This window comes from Carassius carassius, chromosome 2, assembly GCF_963082965.1.
Source record: "Carassius carassius chromosome 2, fCarCar2.1, whole genome shotgun sequence".
Lineage (NCBI taxonomy): Eukaryota > Metazoa > Chordata > Actinopteri > Cypriniformes > Cyprinidae > Carassius > Carassius carassius.
In genome coordinates, this window is record NC_081756.1 from 26,369,476 (window position 1) to 26,388,551 (window position 19,076).

General features: G+C 36.5%; 1 protein-coding gene across 3 annotated transcripts in view; it reads right to left on the minus strand.

Moving 5' to 3' along the window:
- Window positions 1-19,076, minus strand: part of LOC132107703 (T-cell immunomodulatory protein-like) — a 203,699-nt gene that overhangs the window by 117,749 nt on the left and 66,874 nt on the right. For all 3 annotated transcript variants that reach the window (XM_059513876.1, XM_059513868.1, XM_059513860.1), the window contains 2 exons: window positions 15,647-15,728; window positions 547-641 (listed from right to left, as the gene is read on the minus strand). In XM_059513876.1, coding sequence (XP_059369859.1) covers window positions 547-641; window positions 15,647-15,728 — 177 coding nt within the window. The remainder of the gene's footprint in view (window positions 1-546; window positions 642-15,646; window positions 15,729-19,076) is intronic.

A 19,076-nucleotide genomic window follows, 5' to 3' on the forward strand; every position in this document is an offset into this window, starting at 1 on the left:
TCAACTACCCACTCTAGTCTTCAGTGTCCCATGATCCTTCAGAAATCATTGTAATATGCTAATTTGATTTTCAAGAAACACTTCAACATTGAAGAAAGTTAATATTTATATTTTTGTGGAAACTGAAATAATTCTTTTCAGGATTCTTTTATGAAGAATATAAAGTTTAAAAGAACAGCATTTATTTGAAACAGAAATCTATGCATGCCTTTACTGTCACTTTTGATCACGTGCATCCTTGCTTAGTAAAAGTATTTATTTATTAAAAAAAGAAAAAATTAATTTTCAATCTGAATCAAATTAACTTGAATCAAATTGAGAGCTTGTGAGTCAAATTAAATAAGTAAATCTGTATAAATGCCCAGCCCTACCACTGATCCATCTCTCGAAGCTATCCATTGGTTTTAGAAAAGACTGACAATGTTTAAAACAGTCCTGTCACTGTCCTCACAGCAGCTCAGAGCTTACTGACTCTGCAGATACAAACAGATGAAAGGGTGGTGGGGTGGAAGAGTGTGACACAGTAATAATGGAGGGCTCGTGTACCTCTGTCTCTCCAGGCTTGACCAGGTAAATTGCGCTTCTATCACACGCTTTATCCATGCAGACTGGCAACAGGTGGTCTTGGGAGCCATCACCGTCTGAGGCAAAACAGAAAGAGGGAGAGAGAGAGAGCGTGAGGAGGTAAAATGAGGTCTGTGATATACTAATGCATCGTTTCATTGGGTTTGTAACACTCCACAATTCAGCATATGGAGATAACATCATGTGATCTTGAGCATGTGTAATGGAGTGTGTAGCAGCCTGATGCGTAGCAGTTTGTCCAGGTGTCAGAATCCTGTGCCCGAGTCTTTATTCCTTCATGTTTACCACTTGCATGCTTGACACAAAGTACATACAGTACTGTTAATATGAAATATTAACAAATCAGGAGATCAATAAACTAAATCAAGAAAAGAAAAAGCAACTCGACTGAATATTGGAAAGAGAAGAACTGGAGGCAGAGCAGTGGTGTGAAACCATGCATTAACATTCATAGCATCTACCACACCACACCAAATAGCCACGTAGATCAAACTGGCAGCCTGAGGAGAAAAAGAGAATAACACGCAAACACACACACACACACACACACACACACGTTTACACAAGTTTATATTTCTATCATGGTGAGGACTTTCCACTTTCGTTTTCCTCAAGTGCAAACTGTAAAGCACGATGCTCGCAATGTCAAGGTCATGGGTTTGATTTTTGAAAAATGTATTTGGTTGTGTCGCAGTATACAAGTATTGACCATTTAAAAAAATTATATTGATATCATGGTGGTACTGCATGTATAATAATATCATAAATAAGCCAGCGCCAGCAACTTTGGATGCCAGTCTAACATAGTAGATGGCTGTATAACACTGGTTGCCTAATGTCAAAAAAAAAAAAACAATCAGCAGTAAGCACAGCAGCAAGTACCTGTTCACCAACTTTGACCTCCATCGTCCTGCAAATTTCACCATTGTAGGATTAAGTTAGTTTGCTAGCCCTGAATGGGAAATGTTACATTAAGGTCATTGCTATGTTGTTACAGCTCCATTATAATATAGTTTTTTTCTTTTCTTCAAAATCTATCTATCTACAGAGACCGCAACACGAGCACCGCCCGACTGCACAAAACGCCCCCATCACGAGAGAATGCTGCAGCCGCACGCCGATCCTCCAGCCTGCCTGTGCCCCGCACAAAGTCTCTTCACACGGGACACGGCAAGCGGCAGAACCAAGGTGGCACTCGCGCCTTGGTCCCAGGGCGGATGTTACCAGAAAAGCCCAAATGGTGTCACAATTTAGCTTTGTACACTGAGGAGGGAACTGGAACAATTCTTTCTTCCTCCATTACTGGCAGCGAACTATATTAACGCTAATGATAGTGGCCTGCCTTAATGCTAGTATTTTCCTGTCCTGTTTAAGTTCAGAGTTAAAGACTGCTATCTACGAACTCAAATGAAACAACTACCATGAGTCTTGCATGATTTTTATATTTATTTGTTTTTGTAAATATCGATATTCCATTTTTGAGAATCGATACAGTATCGCTAAACAAAATATCATGATACTCACGTGTATCGATATTCTAGATATATCGATAACACCCCTAGTGTTCACTGCTGTGTGTGTCTGTGTGTTCACTGATGTGTTTGTGCACTTTAATGGGTTAAATGCAAAGCACAAATTCCGAGTATGGGACACCATTCTTGGCCAAACGACACTCCACTTTCACTTTATATACTCAGCAAGAAAGATAAAGTTTTACGAAGAATATAACTTTACAAAATCCAGTGAATAAGCTAAAGTATTCTTGAACAGAAATATTGTATGTTACAAGAAACAGAATAAAACAATAATTCTGACCACTATTTAGACAACAGAATGAAACAGCAATTAAAGACCATCAGTAAATAAGTTATTTTTATTGTGCTAAATAAAATTAATTAATATGTCTAAAGTTAGCAAATTACCTCTCGTAGTCCTAAATTGCAGTCCTAAGAAGCATTTAGCAAAATACAAATTTCATCTCTCAATTTTTTTCACACTTCCTTGCAACCTGTGGTTTGAATTAAGATGGAAATTAGTAGCAGTAGCCCCAGTATACTTCAAACGTGATCAAAGAACAAACTGATATGACGTCATTTTGAACAAAATCAGGCCTAAACGAAGTTCGTTTTGAGTTTGTTTTAGCAGTTTGAAACAGCTCACCAAAGCAAACTTTCTGGGGGAGTGCAATGCAAACTGAATATATTATAATAATATAACAATAATAAACCTTTGTTTTTATCAAAAGTAAATCATGACACCACATAAAATATAAAAAGGTGTAACAATTTATCCAGTTTAATAAAATAAAGAAACAAACTGACTCCAATATTTTTTTTCCACATCATGACAAAGTTCTCAGACTATGAGCCATTCATACTTCCCATAAAGGACTGATTATGGAATGGTTCCTTTGTATTGCAAATTTGATACTTGACTTAGAATATATAAATACAAATAAATACATTTAGAGCACTTAACTTAATGATTGCTATCTGTATTGTGGAGAGACTTTCAACAAGCATAACAAAATATGTTTCTGAAGACAATCAGACTTTGCACCTTTAAAGAAGCCTTTTTTCTCTCGCTGATCCCAAAATGTAGCTGACTTAGAGCTGGGGACGTTTGTTGTATACAATATAAGCAAAACCTCACATACAGTATACCCTTATCACCAAAAATCAGAGAAGAGCTGCCTTCCATTATTGAAATAAAGAATATATGCAGCTTTTTGTTTTCGAGTATGAGCCAGTTACTTATTGTCACTAATGACTTCAGCTTCCTGCTGGTACAGTACTCATGCTAGGATTGTTCATTTTAACCGGTTAACCGTTAACTGACAGTTAAGAATTTTGACCGATTAATACAATCAGTTAAATGGTTTAAAAAGTCATTTATTTATTTATTTTCAGTAGGTTATTTTCAAGGTTTGCTGCATGGTTAAAATATGTTAAAGATATTGTGTTTTTTTAGAGAGAGAGAGAGACAAAAAACATTGCGTATAAGTTGCATTTTTTATTTAATTCAGAAATAGGCCTAATGCCAACTCAAAATGTTTACAAACATTATAATAAACAATGTAAACATAGCTACACTATTTTAGTTCCAATTTTTTCCTTCTAATAGTGGAACTACTCCTTTTAGTCATAAAGAATGGAATTGTAAAATGTTTGCCTTTATTTGTGTACATTCACAATAAAAACAAATCTTTGTATCTTTTGTAAGCCTAAAGAAAAATAGGATGCCGTTTTCTGCCATCTGGTTTCCTTTCTTGCAGCACAAAAATGAACCGAAACTACATACTAGGCTACTTGTTGCACAGTTTGCGTGAAGTGCTGCAGGTGCGTGATGTGAAATGATGACCACGTGGTTCTTCATATTTTGTTATTTGCAAAACAAATGTAAAATTAATTCCCGGGAAAGAAATGTTAGTTTTTTTTTTACGGGTCACCGCCACTTAGCTATCCTTTCTAATTGAATTTAAATCTTATTAAAAACAATCTAGTTGCAGTAGAAAACACACACAAAAAAAAACAACCTCTATGACAACCCCCCGTCCACACACACACACACACACACGTTTATGTTAGGACTGGCCATTAAATGCCACATCAAATTGGATGTGACACTTTGACTACAAGCAAAAAAATAAAAAAAATAAAAAAAATAAAAAAAACAACCTTGTTGACCCTCTGGAGTCGATTAACGTGTATACGCGTTATGAGGCATTTTCTCCTGATAAGCCCAAAAAGGACTTAAATTACACTTTCAGTTTTGATCGTACAGATAAGAGCAATACATCAATCGAATCTTTAAAGGGTCTACTTTTGTTTGACATAATAACAACAAAACTTTGTGCACTTATAAAATAAAGATAACAAACAAGGTGTGCTGTCTGCAGCCTTTGTCTGCGCTGATCTTCATTTAGACACGCTTCATTAAAATGAACTGTAACTCCGTGAATACTCAACAAAGAGACATGAGAGATATATCTATGGAAAGCCTGACATGTCTACTTTTAAACTAATGTTCTGTGATAAAGTAATACATATGAAAACAACGCGATGTCCTCCCCGCTGAATGCTCTATTCAGATTCTAATGTTTCACTGAAGCGTGCGGCTTGAATACGCCCACACAACAGAAGACATCACATCGAGACTACTCTTCAAGTTTTTTTATTTTACTGTTTGCTTTGCGATGAGAGGAATAAGACATAATTCACATCAAAAAGATGTGATGTGGATTACCTCAGGATTTGAGATTTGGATTTCCTCAGAAAAAAAGAATGCAGCACTTTATTCAGCAGAGATCATAAACATGAGTAAGTCTCTTTTTATTTATTTATATACTTGTACTAGTTTTCACATGACGTGTGTCTACTAGTTAGTTAGTTTACTAGTTAGACTTTTTCCAAAGACTTTTTCCAAACTATAATTCCTGATTTAATGTATAATCAAGTGAAACATTATGAAGTTTCAATAACAATATACAATACTATACCATTCAAAAGCTTGATGTAAATAATATAAATGTAACAAATAAAGATAACTGTAACAAATGTAACAAACAATGCTGTTCTTTCAATTTACCCCCCCCCCCCAAAAAAAACCCTGAAAAAATATTCTCAGCTCTTTTCAACATGAATATTATTATTATTATTATTATTATTATTAATAATAATAATAATGATAATAATAATGTTTTTTTTGTAGAAAATCAGATTGTTAAAAGGATTTCTGAAGGATTGTGTGACTGGAGCAATGATGCAAAAAAGTTTGAAAGTCAGCTTTGATTGTTCCTAATAAACTGTTTATCTGCACTTGCAAGTCAATATAAAATTATGTGTTGGGATAATTAAATATATTCTAAATGAACTACAAACGTAAAATTATATAGATTTATTTTGTCCTCACATTCTTTCTTGTAACTCCTCCCTCTCATTGACACAGATGACTGAAAGGCTCATTATGCGGGCCTTTGTCTTCTCAGGTGTAAATCACAATGATATTCATGATAGTTGACGCCTACTTGCATATGACTTTTACCAACAAAAAGTGTCTTAGAAAATTTACATCAATATATTGTTTTCTGTAAGTGAGTAAACGATGATTTTCACATAATTTAGAAAGAAAAATTCTAGGCTACAAGCTCCAGTTCTCAAACGTCCCGGGAACCAATGTTCTGTATGTGTTTTATTGCCTTATTCAAGTGATTTAACATTATTTTTCTCAAAAACACAAACTTGTACATACATGCTGCTCACATATTATTATAGCCCAGTTTGTGCTGATTACAGTGAGATTAGACTTTAGACATTTAGATGTTTATAAGAAACTGAAAAAAGCACAAATGTCAGGGCATCATGAAACTTCTCCAGGCCCCAAAAATACCCTTAGACTCCAGAGGGTTAAAAGAGGACATCTCTGCCATTCGTTACCTTCCTGACAGCGCTCTAGTATTGAATTCTATTCAGCTAATGAATAATGTATTTAGCTGTCACATGTACAAAAAGAAGGAGCAATTACCATCTTGATAGAGCAGATGGAGAATTTTGTCTAACATATGTTGTGCATTCATAATGACACGTCCATGTCAAGACTGACTACATTCTGACAGTGCACATTCATGAATTATAATACTTTTGCACTGTACATGTGTTCGAGGGTGTGACTCTTGCAGTTCTGATCAAGCCTAACTTGAATTCTGAACTGGGTTATGGTGTATTTCTCTTCCCATACACCTTTATTGTATATGAAAAAACTAAAGCAATAATAATGCTAAATAAAAAAATATTGATGTCAATCAGTAAATTTAAAAACACGTTTTTCAAAATGGGAACAAGACAGGTATCTGAGAATGTTATAGTCCAGACTTGAACCTGTATTACCCAAGTGCTCACCTGTCACTGCACTACAAATAGATTTTATTGACTTACTCATTTAATGACTTGCTCAAGTCAAATTGAACTCATATTATATGCAAAACGACACAGTGGCAACACTGATTCAAATGAGTTCTGTCTTATTGCAGTAATTCCAGCTCCAAATTTCACTCCATTTTACACTACAGTTCAAAACTTTGGGGCTGGTATGTTTTTGAACAAAGTCTTTTATTTGGTCAAAAATACAGCCAAAACAATAATATTGTGAAATATTACAATTTAAAATAACCATTTTCTATTTTCATATATTTTAAAACACAATTTATTCCTTTGATGGCAAAGCTAAAATTTCTGCAGCCATTACTCCATTACTTAGTCTTTAGTGTCACCGATACGACAGAAATCATTCTCATCATCAATCATATGCTTATTTGAAGCTGAACATTTCTGAGATACATTTTTAAGGATCCTTTGATCAATAGAAACAGAAGTTATTTGAAACCGAATGTTTAGTAACAACACAATTGTTTTTAACTGTCACTTTGATATAATAGTATTAACTTTGTTCAAAAATAAATAAATAAATAAATAAATAAATAAATAAATAAAAAAACTGACCCCAAAATTTTTGGTAGTGTAAACCGCAAAGAGAAAAAAATGAACACGAAAGATTATTCCTCACAAAACCATGTATATTTGTTAATTTATTCCTTAGTGTTAAAAATAGTGCTGCCAATAGAATAATGTTCTGATTTCAAAGTAATCTTTAAAGGGGTCATGAATTAAGAAATCACCTTTTACTTGAGCTTTTGATATATAAGAGGTCATTGTACTAAAATAACATCCTCTAAGTCTCAGAAATGAAAACGTCCTGGTTACTGAAAAGCTTTTATTGATTTCAGGCCCCGCGAACGCCAGATCCTGTAATCTAAGAGAGGTCAAACACCGCCTCCACAGAAGAATATCAATGCCTTACTCTGTAGCCCCGCCCACTGATTCACACATGTCATAGTAGGGAAATAATGTAAGGGCCGCTAAACCGGATCGAGCAACCAAGCAATAAACATGCCGGTGAAGATCACAAAATATTGTTCAGTGCCTGGTTGTGGAAGAACACAGTCGCTGCATAACTTTACTTCAGATTCAAATATTAGGAATGCATGGTTGAATTTAGTTTTTAATGAAGTTACAGCGTACGTGAGTAAAACATTGAGCGCATGTTCACTTCATTTCACCGCAAATTCCTCTGTAAACAAGATGCTGGATTTACTGAGAGACTGCACATGAGTAAAAATTATTTATATAATGTGTCGCTATTGCTTTGTTAAAGACAGCTTGATATGTCCTGATTATGTGTACGTTAGGGATATGCCGGTATCTAATTTTCCTGTTGCAGTTAATTGATAATGCTTTTATCACGGTATACGGTATTATCACGGTATTGACTTTTTTTTTTTTTGAAAAAGTGGTCATAATACAGTATAACAGGTTAAATAACTTTTTTTTCTTATAACAAAAATAACTAAACATTTAAAACAAAGCAATACAGAAAAATATATAAAAGTTAAATGTTTTACACATTAAAGTGCAAAAGAACTATAAAAACCAATAGGTATCACTTTACAATAAGACCTCATTAGTTAACCTTAGTTGATGCATTAACATTCAAGGCAAGGCAAAGCAAGTTTATTTATATAGCACATTTCGTACGCCATGGTAATTCAAAAAGAAATATAAAAAAAAAAAAGTCATGAAGAAAAATAATCACAAAAATAAAAAGCAATTTAAAATGAATTTAAGACAGTTTTAAAATAGAAAATGATTTTACATAAAATACAGTGCAATACATAAAATATAGTGTAATCAGTTCGGACATCGCATAGTGCTCATTCAATAAATGCACAGCTAAACAATAAGCAATAGCTACATTTACTATAGAAGTTATTAATCTTTGTTAAAAAAATACAAGTCTTAGTTCATGTTAGCTCATTAAATAACACAGTTGCAACTTTCAATTTTAACAATGTGTTACCTAAGATTAATGAATGTTCAGAATAATTTTTTCATTGGCAGTTTATGTTAAGTAATGAAGCCATAATGTAAAGTGTGAATGAACAATAAAAGATCAAAACACTTTCAAACAATATCTAGGGCATTTGTAGCCCAGATAAAAAAATAAATAAAAATGAATGTTTGAAGATAAATAGCCTATTAAGTCTAAATATTTCAGTAGTTGGCACTGTAATAAACACCATAGGGAAAAAACAAATCTGAATGGTTATTTAAGATTATTTTTATGTTTCCAGGGTAAGGGCTGCATTTAGCGCCATCTGCTGTCAGAGAGTGAATGTGCTTTCATTCAGCGAGTCTCTCACGTGTTCCTCCATGTGCTTCTCATGCGTGCTTGTTCACATCAGAGCACATGTGCCCTTTCAAGCAGCATACAGCGATGTTGTGCATTTTAAGCAGCTGATGGGAATAATATTCTTAAAATGCCTTCCAAATTCGGAATAATTTGTAATGTATATTTATTCACGGTATTTAGAAGTGCCCACAATAACAATATCGTACATATTAATCACAGCAATATATCGCATTACCGAATACCGGCACAAGTCTAGTGTACGTGTCTAACCAAAGTCACAGAATTAGGGATGCACGACATATCGGCCACCATATCAGTATTAGCCGATAAATGTTAAAGTTGTTATGAGAAGAGAGCATTCACAATGGAGCTGCACCTTCATGACCAGAGCAGTTAAGTTCACTTGTGCATTTGCAATATTGTGTTTATTTTATGCATATAGGTTTGATTTATCACACATAGAATGCGTTTGGTTAAGCTAACAGAGGGTTAATAGAGTGCTTCATTTAGCCGGTGATCACCATTAGCTCAGCGCACGCAGCTCAAACAGCAGGGCACAACATTAATGACGAAGACTATCATATATATATATGTATATCATTATGATAAGAACACTTTCATAATAAAATGTTGTGAATTCTTTGGATTAATTTGTTGTGTTTCAGCATATTGTTGTGGGAAGCGTGCATCCACAACAAAAGGTTATCAGTATCAGCCAAAATTTTCATAATGGTGCATCCCTAAACAGAATGCTCAGAAGGACGTAGCTTGTCAAACAGACACAGAAAGTTAGTTTACTATTAAAAACTGTTATCCAATCATAGCAGTGGGTGTTTACTTCCAAGTCTTCAATGCGGTACAGCCATAAAAACCATGCGTTTCTCGAGCCGGCCTCAAATCCAGGGTAGAAAATAGCCTATTACTTATTGATTTTGATGTTTTTGAATGTAAAAACCATGCAAATATCACATGTGGACGTCAGACAACAATATAAAATCATTTTAAAAGGCCAGTTCATGACCCCTTTAAAAGGTTGTGGAATCAGAGTTGAAATTTGTCTGACAATATATGTGACCCTGGTCTTAAGTGTACATTTTTCCAAATGGAGATTTATACTTAAAAAAAAAGCTTTCCATTGATGTATGGTTTATTAGTATCGGACAATATTTGGCCGAGATACAACTATTTGAAAATCTGAAATCTGAGGGTGCAAAAAAATCTAAATAACGATACTGTATAATACTGTGTAAATGAATTCTTAGCAATGCATATTACTAATCAAAAATTAAGTTTTGATATATTTAAGATAGGAAATGTACAAATTATCTTCATGGAACATGATCTTTACTTAACATACTAATGAAGACACTGATGAAGACATTGAAGAAATAAATAAAAACAAATAATAATTTTGACCCATACAATGTTTTTTTGGCTACTGCTAAAAATATATCCCGGTGACTTAAGACTTAATCCAGGGTCACATATTATTACCTTGTGGCAAACTGAAGAAAACAACTTCACCCTTATATTCCAAGTAAAACTAGACAAACTGCACACTTTTGAAAAATGTTGAAATTTCTAATCTGCATGTCACCACATTCAGACAGCAGCAGGAAGCTGGTCCACATTCAGATGGACCCTAGAGATACAGTAACATCACTGCTTGGCAGGCTTGACTAGTAATATGATGATATATCTGCTCTGAGATCAGTGCTGTATCAGCTGAGGTGGGAGAGATCATTAGCCAGACCTGCTTGCTACTAAACAGGATTGCATTTTCCTTCATTTTTCGAGCGGATTATTTATAGCCTATTTAAAACATAGAAGCTCTTGCAGTGACCGCCGTAAGTATTTTGCTGGAGTGTTTGGAGCAGAAAAGGATGGGTGGAGAATACTAACGGAGAGAGGGAGAGCTAGAGGAGAGGAGCTGAGAGAAGGTCACTGGGGTGTATCTTTGATCTGCCACTTAGGTGTGGGATGGAGAAGAGAGCCATGCCATAACTGACAGCCAGGAGTGTGATCAGAATAACACCCATTTCAAATCAAACAAGCGGACCCTCTTTTTTCACCCTCCCCTGCACATATTCCCTGACTCTCTTCCCACCTTCCTCCCACCTCCTCTCACTTCTCGGCACAACATATACCTTTCACTGCATACCAAGTTCCTTTCATTTCGTTCATTTGAAATGAAGCTTTGAAGCACCTCGTATTCACAATTTCTTTCACCGTTTCACCGTAGGTCAAATTTAACGTTTATCTCTGCTCGCAGGTGCTGCAAACCCAATGTTTCTTTTTCTCGAATTAAGTGCCGATTCAAACGTTAGCTGAAAAAAGGCAGAACGAAAGCAAAAATCAAGGCTGCTGCTTTGATGATCAGTACAATTACACCATTCAAACCAAGCCCACATCCCTGAGGGCCAAGCCTTCTACCATTTATAGAAAGCGACACGCGGCGGGACCTGATCTTTCAGTGCCCACTCAAGCCAGCCGAAGGTATAATGTCAGGATGTGTCCTTGGCTTCAGAGGAAGCCATTCGCTTCCCATTACCACCCACTTAATGGGAGCAGCATCGCTATGATTCACATGTATTGCATGTGTGTATGTGGGAGGGGCTGAGAATGCTGCGGGGAATGGTGTGTATTTGTCTTCACCCCCAGCACCCATCCACTACCACATTCTATCCTGTCAAAGATGATCACCATCATGAAGCTGCAGCCTGTTCCTCACACCAAATCATCTCATAATGACTCTACAGGCTCCTACACTCACACACTACTGCAGCTAATTGGTGCCGACAGTCTGATGCCTGTGTGTGAGTAATAAATGGTGGTGAAAAGCATTGGAGGGAACCAAAAATCAGAAAAGGAAAATGAAAAAGGACAAAGCGGAGACAGATGTGGATCATTAGGGTTCAGAAAAGATCTTCACAGTCCTGTCTCCAGAACAAGTGCCTGACACTAATCCAATAAAGCGCTTTTCTGTGTGAGCCTCCATTATTGACTTGGGCACGACCGCACATACATGTAGAATAGGGCTCCTTTAGCATACACGTCTCTTTCGATCCCCAACATCATTTATCATCCTAAATCACAGTCTACAGTTCATTTTCTCTTTATATATATATCTTTCAACTCACCCAACCTCCCTCTTTGCATTGCATTCCGTCACTGTGACATCTGTGAAGCAGTAAAGGTCACAGACGACGCATCTCAAAGGTTTAGGAAGTCATAATTATAAGGCATCTTACATAGGCCACCTATGTCCCAACATCATGCTTACCAGGCAAACATCATTGCTTGTACATCAGAACACTGTGTAACACAGATTTCTCCAACACGACACTGGACACAATTTCATTAAGCTTATATTTAAAGGTTTCTTTTAGAATGGGGAATTAAAACTGAAAACAAGGAAATTAAATATACAGCATTCTTTTGCATTTAAATGAAACACAGTGACATTGTTTTATGTCATATACAGTATTATTTATTTGTCACCTGCCAATGCCACGTATTGAAAAGCTCAGCTGCTGTTCACTTAGGCATTAATAGTTGTGATGACACTAATACTTGTGGTGACTTGTGTTTCCTAAAACTAAAGGCTGGAATACACTACACAATTTTTGCCCTGATTTTCTGCTGATTTACAGTCTGGAGAAGTTGATGCTAGTTGCTGAAAGTCAGAGCCAGTCTGCAGGTCTGAGTTGACAGATTTCATAGAAATTTGTGTAGTGTATGATGGTCACAGACTCTTATTGTTTTAGCTTAAGACTAGTCTGAGGATTTGAAACATGTTTGATATTTTGAGCAAATTTTAGAACACATTGTTTTGCACCAAAATGCGCACGTTTGACCGCGAGTTTGTTGTGATCAGAACAACTTTAAAGCCTGGTGGTGTTTAATCCTCAGATGGTTTAAGGCTTCGATATTCTTCAAACGAAGTTAGTTTTCGTTCTTTGTTTGGGGGCAAAAAGTAGTTAAAAAAGGCCGAGCGATAGTGTACTGACATTCCAACATATACGAACATTCCAACACCCCCGCACAGCTGGAGGCGGGGTTTAGATTAATGTAAACATGACTTGCGACACTCAAACAAAACAACAATGAAGTGTAGGCAATCTAGGTGTGAGACGGGCACCAATGGTGAGAATATTATAGACAAAAGAATAATAGTTAGCAGCAATTCAGAGTCAAGTTCATGTTTGCAATATAAAAGAAACAATCTGTCCTTTATGGGAAGTGTGAGTGTCTCATAGACTGAAAACATTAGCATAATGTGGAAAAAAAATATTGGAGTCAGTTTGTTACTTTATTCTATTGGTGATCATTTATTTTATTAAACTGGATAAATTGTTACACCTTTTTATATTTTATGTAGTGTCATGAATTACTTTTGATGAAAACAAAGGTTTATTATTATATGTTTGTTTGGCATTTTTTATTTATTGTATACCCTTTAAATTTGCTTATTGAAAGAACAACAGCAGCAGCAGTATGGTGCAACATTTATTTGAAACACGTTTTTGGTACTTGCTACTTTATATCTTTATTCTTTCCTTTCATTCTTTTCATGGCTTTGGAAAGCTTGACACAGATATTTGTCTGCATCGTCGACACCAAGCTTCATTGCAATTTCTTTCTAGGAATCAAATGCTTTCTCTAAATCTTTAAACTCTGTCCACGAGCAATCGTACAGGTGCAGATATATTTGTGCAGCTCAACTATTTGACACTCCAGTGTATTCATGTTGCTAGTGACTAGGAGATGTGTTCTCTTGCCTGACCTCCACTGAATGAGAGACTACCAGAGAAAAAAAAAATTGCACGTCAAAGAAGGTGGAGTTTCAGAACACACCCACCGATTGCGTAACCGCAACGGACCAATGGAAGCTCAAAGGAGTTTAGGAGCCAACACAAGCTCCCCCAGAAATTTTGCTTTGGTCAGTTGTTTTGAACTTCCGAAACAAACTCAAAACAAACTTTGCTTCGGCCTAAGTTTGTTAATGTAAAACATTATTTTAGCTGCTATAATAACTGCTGTTTTGTATTTTTATTTATGTTTTGTATTTTTAAAATGTTTTTATTTTTAGATTTTCTATTGTCATTTTAATTTTGATTAACGTTGTAGTAATATAGTTGTGCTTTTGTCATTTTATTTTTTTAGTTTTGATTAATTCCCATTTTAAGCTATTTTAGTACATCAACGTAAACTTAATTAAAATGAAAAATGTTGCTTGAACTGAAATGAAATAAGGTTAACTTTTTATTAGAGTTGTTCTGATTCCGATACTAGTATCGGAAATATCACCGATACCACAACAAATTCTGGCATCGGCGAGTACATGAACCCATATACCGATCCGATACCATTTTTTAAAACAAGACTAGTTATGACCGCTAGCTTTGCCTAACCGCTGCACGGTTCTTCTTTGCTGCTCAGAATGCATTGCAAACACAGGAAGTTGTGCTGTGTTGCCACAAGCAACCCCTGTTTAGAGCAGTGAAGAAGAAATGTAAACGCGTTAGCAGTATGTCAGCTTTTTAGCAGTATTTCAGACTGGACCAACCAGGCAATAAAACGACGACTAGGGATGCCACAAGTACTGGCACTTCACTACCAAGTCGGTACTGAAAATTTAAAAATGTGATGATTCCAGCGTCTCTGTAGTACCGGTAGTAAGTTACATACCCCAAAGTATATTCGGTACCCGCAGCTGCGTTCAGTTGCTTGTTGATGGGCGCAGATGCGCGAGAGCTCGCTGTTTTGTAGTCTCTGCCGTGTGTCACTATTTGAGGACACGAACGCATAAACCGTCACTTCATGAGAATTTACTGTTTCATTTGAGAAAACAGTCATATCATAAACACAGACACTAAAAGATCTTCATGGCAACCCATCAAAATAAATGTTCGGTTTAATGTGAGTAAATTGACAATATATTAAGATACTGCCTACAGTAGATTTAGCTATGTCTCTATGTAGTAATAATAATACGTCTCTATTACTAATAATAATTATGCCTAGACGGTTGTTTGTTTTTTACTTGTTTTGTTGTAAAAAGATTATCTGATTAATATATCATTTTTTATATTCCTAGACTTATTTGTTGCAGTTTTTTTATACAGTTACAGTTTTATACAGTAAAACTGTTTAGAGTGTTAGATTCTTGGCTGCATTTGAAGTTCTTTTTCGCTTAAGAAAATAAATAATATTTGGGCATTTGACTGATTGGGCATCAAGTGAAAAACTCCATCCTGCTTAAAACTCACATCCTTTGAAGCTCTTTGCTGTGAAACCACTATAACAGCTTGAAGTGACATTTTCCAAAATGACATGAGAAAGAGATCAGAGAAAACAGATTAAAGAGTGCAAGGAAGGGCTCTTGTTTGGTCAGATAAGTTAGCTTTGAATATAAAGGCAAAGCTCCCGAGACACAGCTCAGAATCTTAGGTCAATTTCACATTGTTTATTAATCATTTATGCTATGTGAGATTCAACTGCCAGTGTCATCCCTGCTATCAGTGGGATGCTTTTGGAGAGGGGAAATTTGTATTGTTAATATTTAATAGGATCCTACAGGAACTAATATTCAATTTGGCACCATGTGTATGCATTGAATCTCTGTGTTGCACACGTATTGACGTTAGAAACTCAAGGCTACTTTCAGATTCTGAAATGCATAAGAATTGAGCATATTATGCATGAATTATCCCAGAAATCACAGCCAGTGTTTGGTAGTATTGGAGTGCGTGCATGTAATTCCACCTCTAAACACAACACAAATGGGCCTCACACAGTGATATGCTAAACTCACCGAAGTCTACGAATGCAGATTGACCCACTTGATTCGCATTCTCCGGTTTCTTTACAGACAGGGTTTGGGTGAAGTTCCCATCCTAATGAACAGAAAGATTTAACAGGATTAAAACACACACTTTCATTTCATATAAAAAGTACATTTCCTTTCATGCAGGGCTTACAGCTGTAGAAAAGAAATCTTGTCCTTGGGCAGCAGGAAAAAATGCATTTAATTTCTAAAGTGTCAGCAGAGCTGTCAGAACAGAGCTAATAATTCAGTGCATCAGCCGCTGTGGGCATGAATGAGAGGGAGCCCGTACTGACATGGGGTAGGGATCGTTGCTGCGCATCTGTACTTCTTGATGGACATTACGAGACAATGCAGCAAAACAAAACAAATGTGTGGTCTGACCAGCTGAATTTAAAGGGGAAGCTTCAATCTGATTGACAGGGCATGATGCAGTGGGGCAGAGAGAGCAGAAGGTAACTGATGGCAGACGTGCGGTGTAGGTGTGGACTGAAGGCGATTGGCAGGTAGGCAGCTGGCACAGCTGGCACAGAATGACAGCTGATTGGAGTTTGGAGAGGTCAGAGGGCAGGGTAAGGCTACTGTGCACATTGATTAGCCCATGTAAGCCAGAGCACAGCATTGCACTGGTGATCAAAGCACATCTTGGAAACTTACTAAGACAGGAGCTTCAGAAAAGCCTGGGTGACTCAGCCCACATGCTGAACACAGGCATCCACACAAAAAATGCTATACAGTGCACTGACTGTCCACTACAATAACATGAAGCAGACAGCAGAGAGACACATCTAATTCACAAGGACCAGATCAAAGCCACATTACTACTGAACGATGAGTCATTTGTTAGGTCCAATGCTCACTACATGTCTTACAAGGTATGGATAGAGAAGACAGGTAGAAGAATATGTCAGAATGAATGAGAGTGAAATGAAACAAAACTGAAGGACGTCAACAGAACAAAGAGATGGTGAGACACAGAGCTATATTGGTTTTTATATCACCATCAGGAAGCTGCAGCCTTATGTTAAACTGTTTTAAATGATTTCCCATATTAATCTACACTTCATACACCACAAAGCAACAAAGGTGTTATTTGCAAAGATGTTTTCCATGTGTCTTAAATGAGAAGAGTACTGAATCTGGCCATACCATTATAAAGCCCAGACTGGTCGACTGTTGCAGTGAAGTTTCTCCCATCTCCATATACAGTATGATCATGAAGCTCAATAAGAGTGACCATCAACTGCTAGGTCACCAATGCTCTTCTGCTCCGATTGCTTAGTTTAGTCAGGAAGCCAGTGTCCTGGTTGTTCCAAACTTCTTTAATACAGGATTATAGAGGCCACATGCTCCTGTCAACCTATGCAGCATACATTGTTTTGTAGTTTGCCCCAGATCTGTGTCTCAACACAATGCAGACCATTCCTTTGACCTCATGGCTTGGTTTTTGCTCTGATATTATTTTAAGCTGTTAGACCTTATTTAGACAAGGTGTGTGCCTTTCCATAATGCCCAATCAATTGAATTTGCCACAGGTGAACCCCAGTTGACGTACAGAAACATCTCAAGAACATCCAGCAAAACTAATGGAATTAACTGAAGATAAATTTCAAGGGCTTCTTAAGTTTCATTTATTTTTTTATAAATAGGCAAAGCTGTCACAAATCAGTTTTTTGATTTGTAATTATGGTATTTGAAGTTTAGACTGATGTGGAAATAAAGCCATTTAAAGCAGTTTAACAAAAGCTGCAAAAATGTGGGGAAAATATATACACAATTTAAATGACTAAATTAAGTGTTTCAGTAGAAATCTGGCCTCCAACTGAGTTCCAGTGTATTTTCTCCAACACTTCACGAGAACACCCCCCCCACTCCCACCAACCTGTAACTGACCATAAAATGCTTCATTACCTCCAGTACCATCTGAAGCTCAGTCAGCACAAAACACCTCGGTCTAATCACTTCAGCTCTGCCAGATGCATCATTTCTGTCAGCTTTTTAAGTTGTTCAAACCAAGATGGCAGGGTGGTAATTGGGCTCATTATACGTGATGACACTTTGCATTACATGTGATGATGCTTTGGATCACATTTTCAGAGGGGAATAGGGAAAAAAATAGGGTCTCTGCTTACTTCTAATATTATTTTTAAATAGTACAATTCTAGGTTTTGTAAAGAAACAAACTGGATCACATGAAACATTGAGGACAGCTATGGCACATTTATAATATGTAAAATAGCCAATTTTGCTGTGAATATGTAATATTCACAAAAATGCATTCATTAAAAAAGAATATGTGTGTTATTAGTCTTTTTGTAGTGGTTGTCCCACTTGATAAATGGAGCTGGTTTATGCGGCAGCTCTTGGCCTGAGGGTTTGTTCATAATTCTCATGCACAAAACTCAAATGTATCCTTCTTTCTGAGTGGACAGTGTTTATCTATCTCCTTGGAAAACTCCCTTGAGCCTTCGTTCTGAAACTGCAGGCACGCATCTGGCGGTCATGTATTCTATCGATTGGTGTATGATTGCGGGAGGCAGTTCAACTGTAATGTTATTGTGGCTTAGTTAAAGATAATTAGGGCTGTTAATGCGCATCTCGTCAGTAAAGCCGGTTCTCTAATCAGCGGTAAATTCCCTCAGGTGCGTGATTTCACATAGAGAAGCTGTTACTACACAGAACCTTTGTTAACTGAGAAGATGCGCGAATAAACGCTGAAAATGAAGTGGATTTGCACATCTTCTCACTTGGTCAGGTGTTGCACCAGAACCGTTTTCGGAACCGAAACTTAGAAATTGCTCACGGTTCCGGTGCTTTTCAAAAAACAAAACCGGTTCTGAATAAGAACCGGTTCTCGGTTCCTATCCCTAAACATAAGAGTGGGTAAATCATAACAGAACTCTAATTTTTGGGTGAACTATCCTGCGATATAAGGATACTTGCCATTTTTCTGCTTTAGATCACTCTTCCAAACATATGACAGCTAACCTGTTTTCAAATCATGCACAAATATTTTCATATTTTTATTCAAGTTTCTGTTGGCCTGGGCCTGAATTTAGATTATCTTATAGACAGGAAATGTTTTAAAGTTATTCTGATCTTCCTGGATACAGGCAGTTTATAATGGCCAGGCAGCACTATTGGAATTGTAAAACCTATAAAAGAGGAGGTGCCATGCCATAACATTCTCTGAGGGCTGTTGGACTGAGGGGTTTTGCTAACGCGTACTAAATGCTGAACCTTGCTGTTTGATGATCATTAGCAAACAGAAAGCATTCTGTTATAATAGGCGCTATGCATTTTAAAGGATTTATGGAGTGAATAGCGTTAATTAATTGTTGCTTTTCAACAAAAAAAAATCTCTTGCTGCTTTGCCATAACCATGTTAAATCCCTGATTAACAAGAAGAACAGAGAGG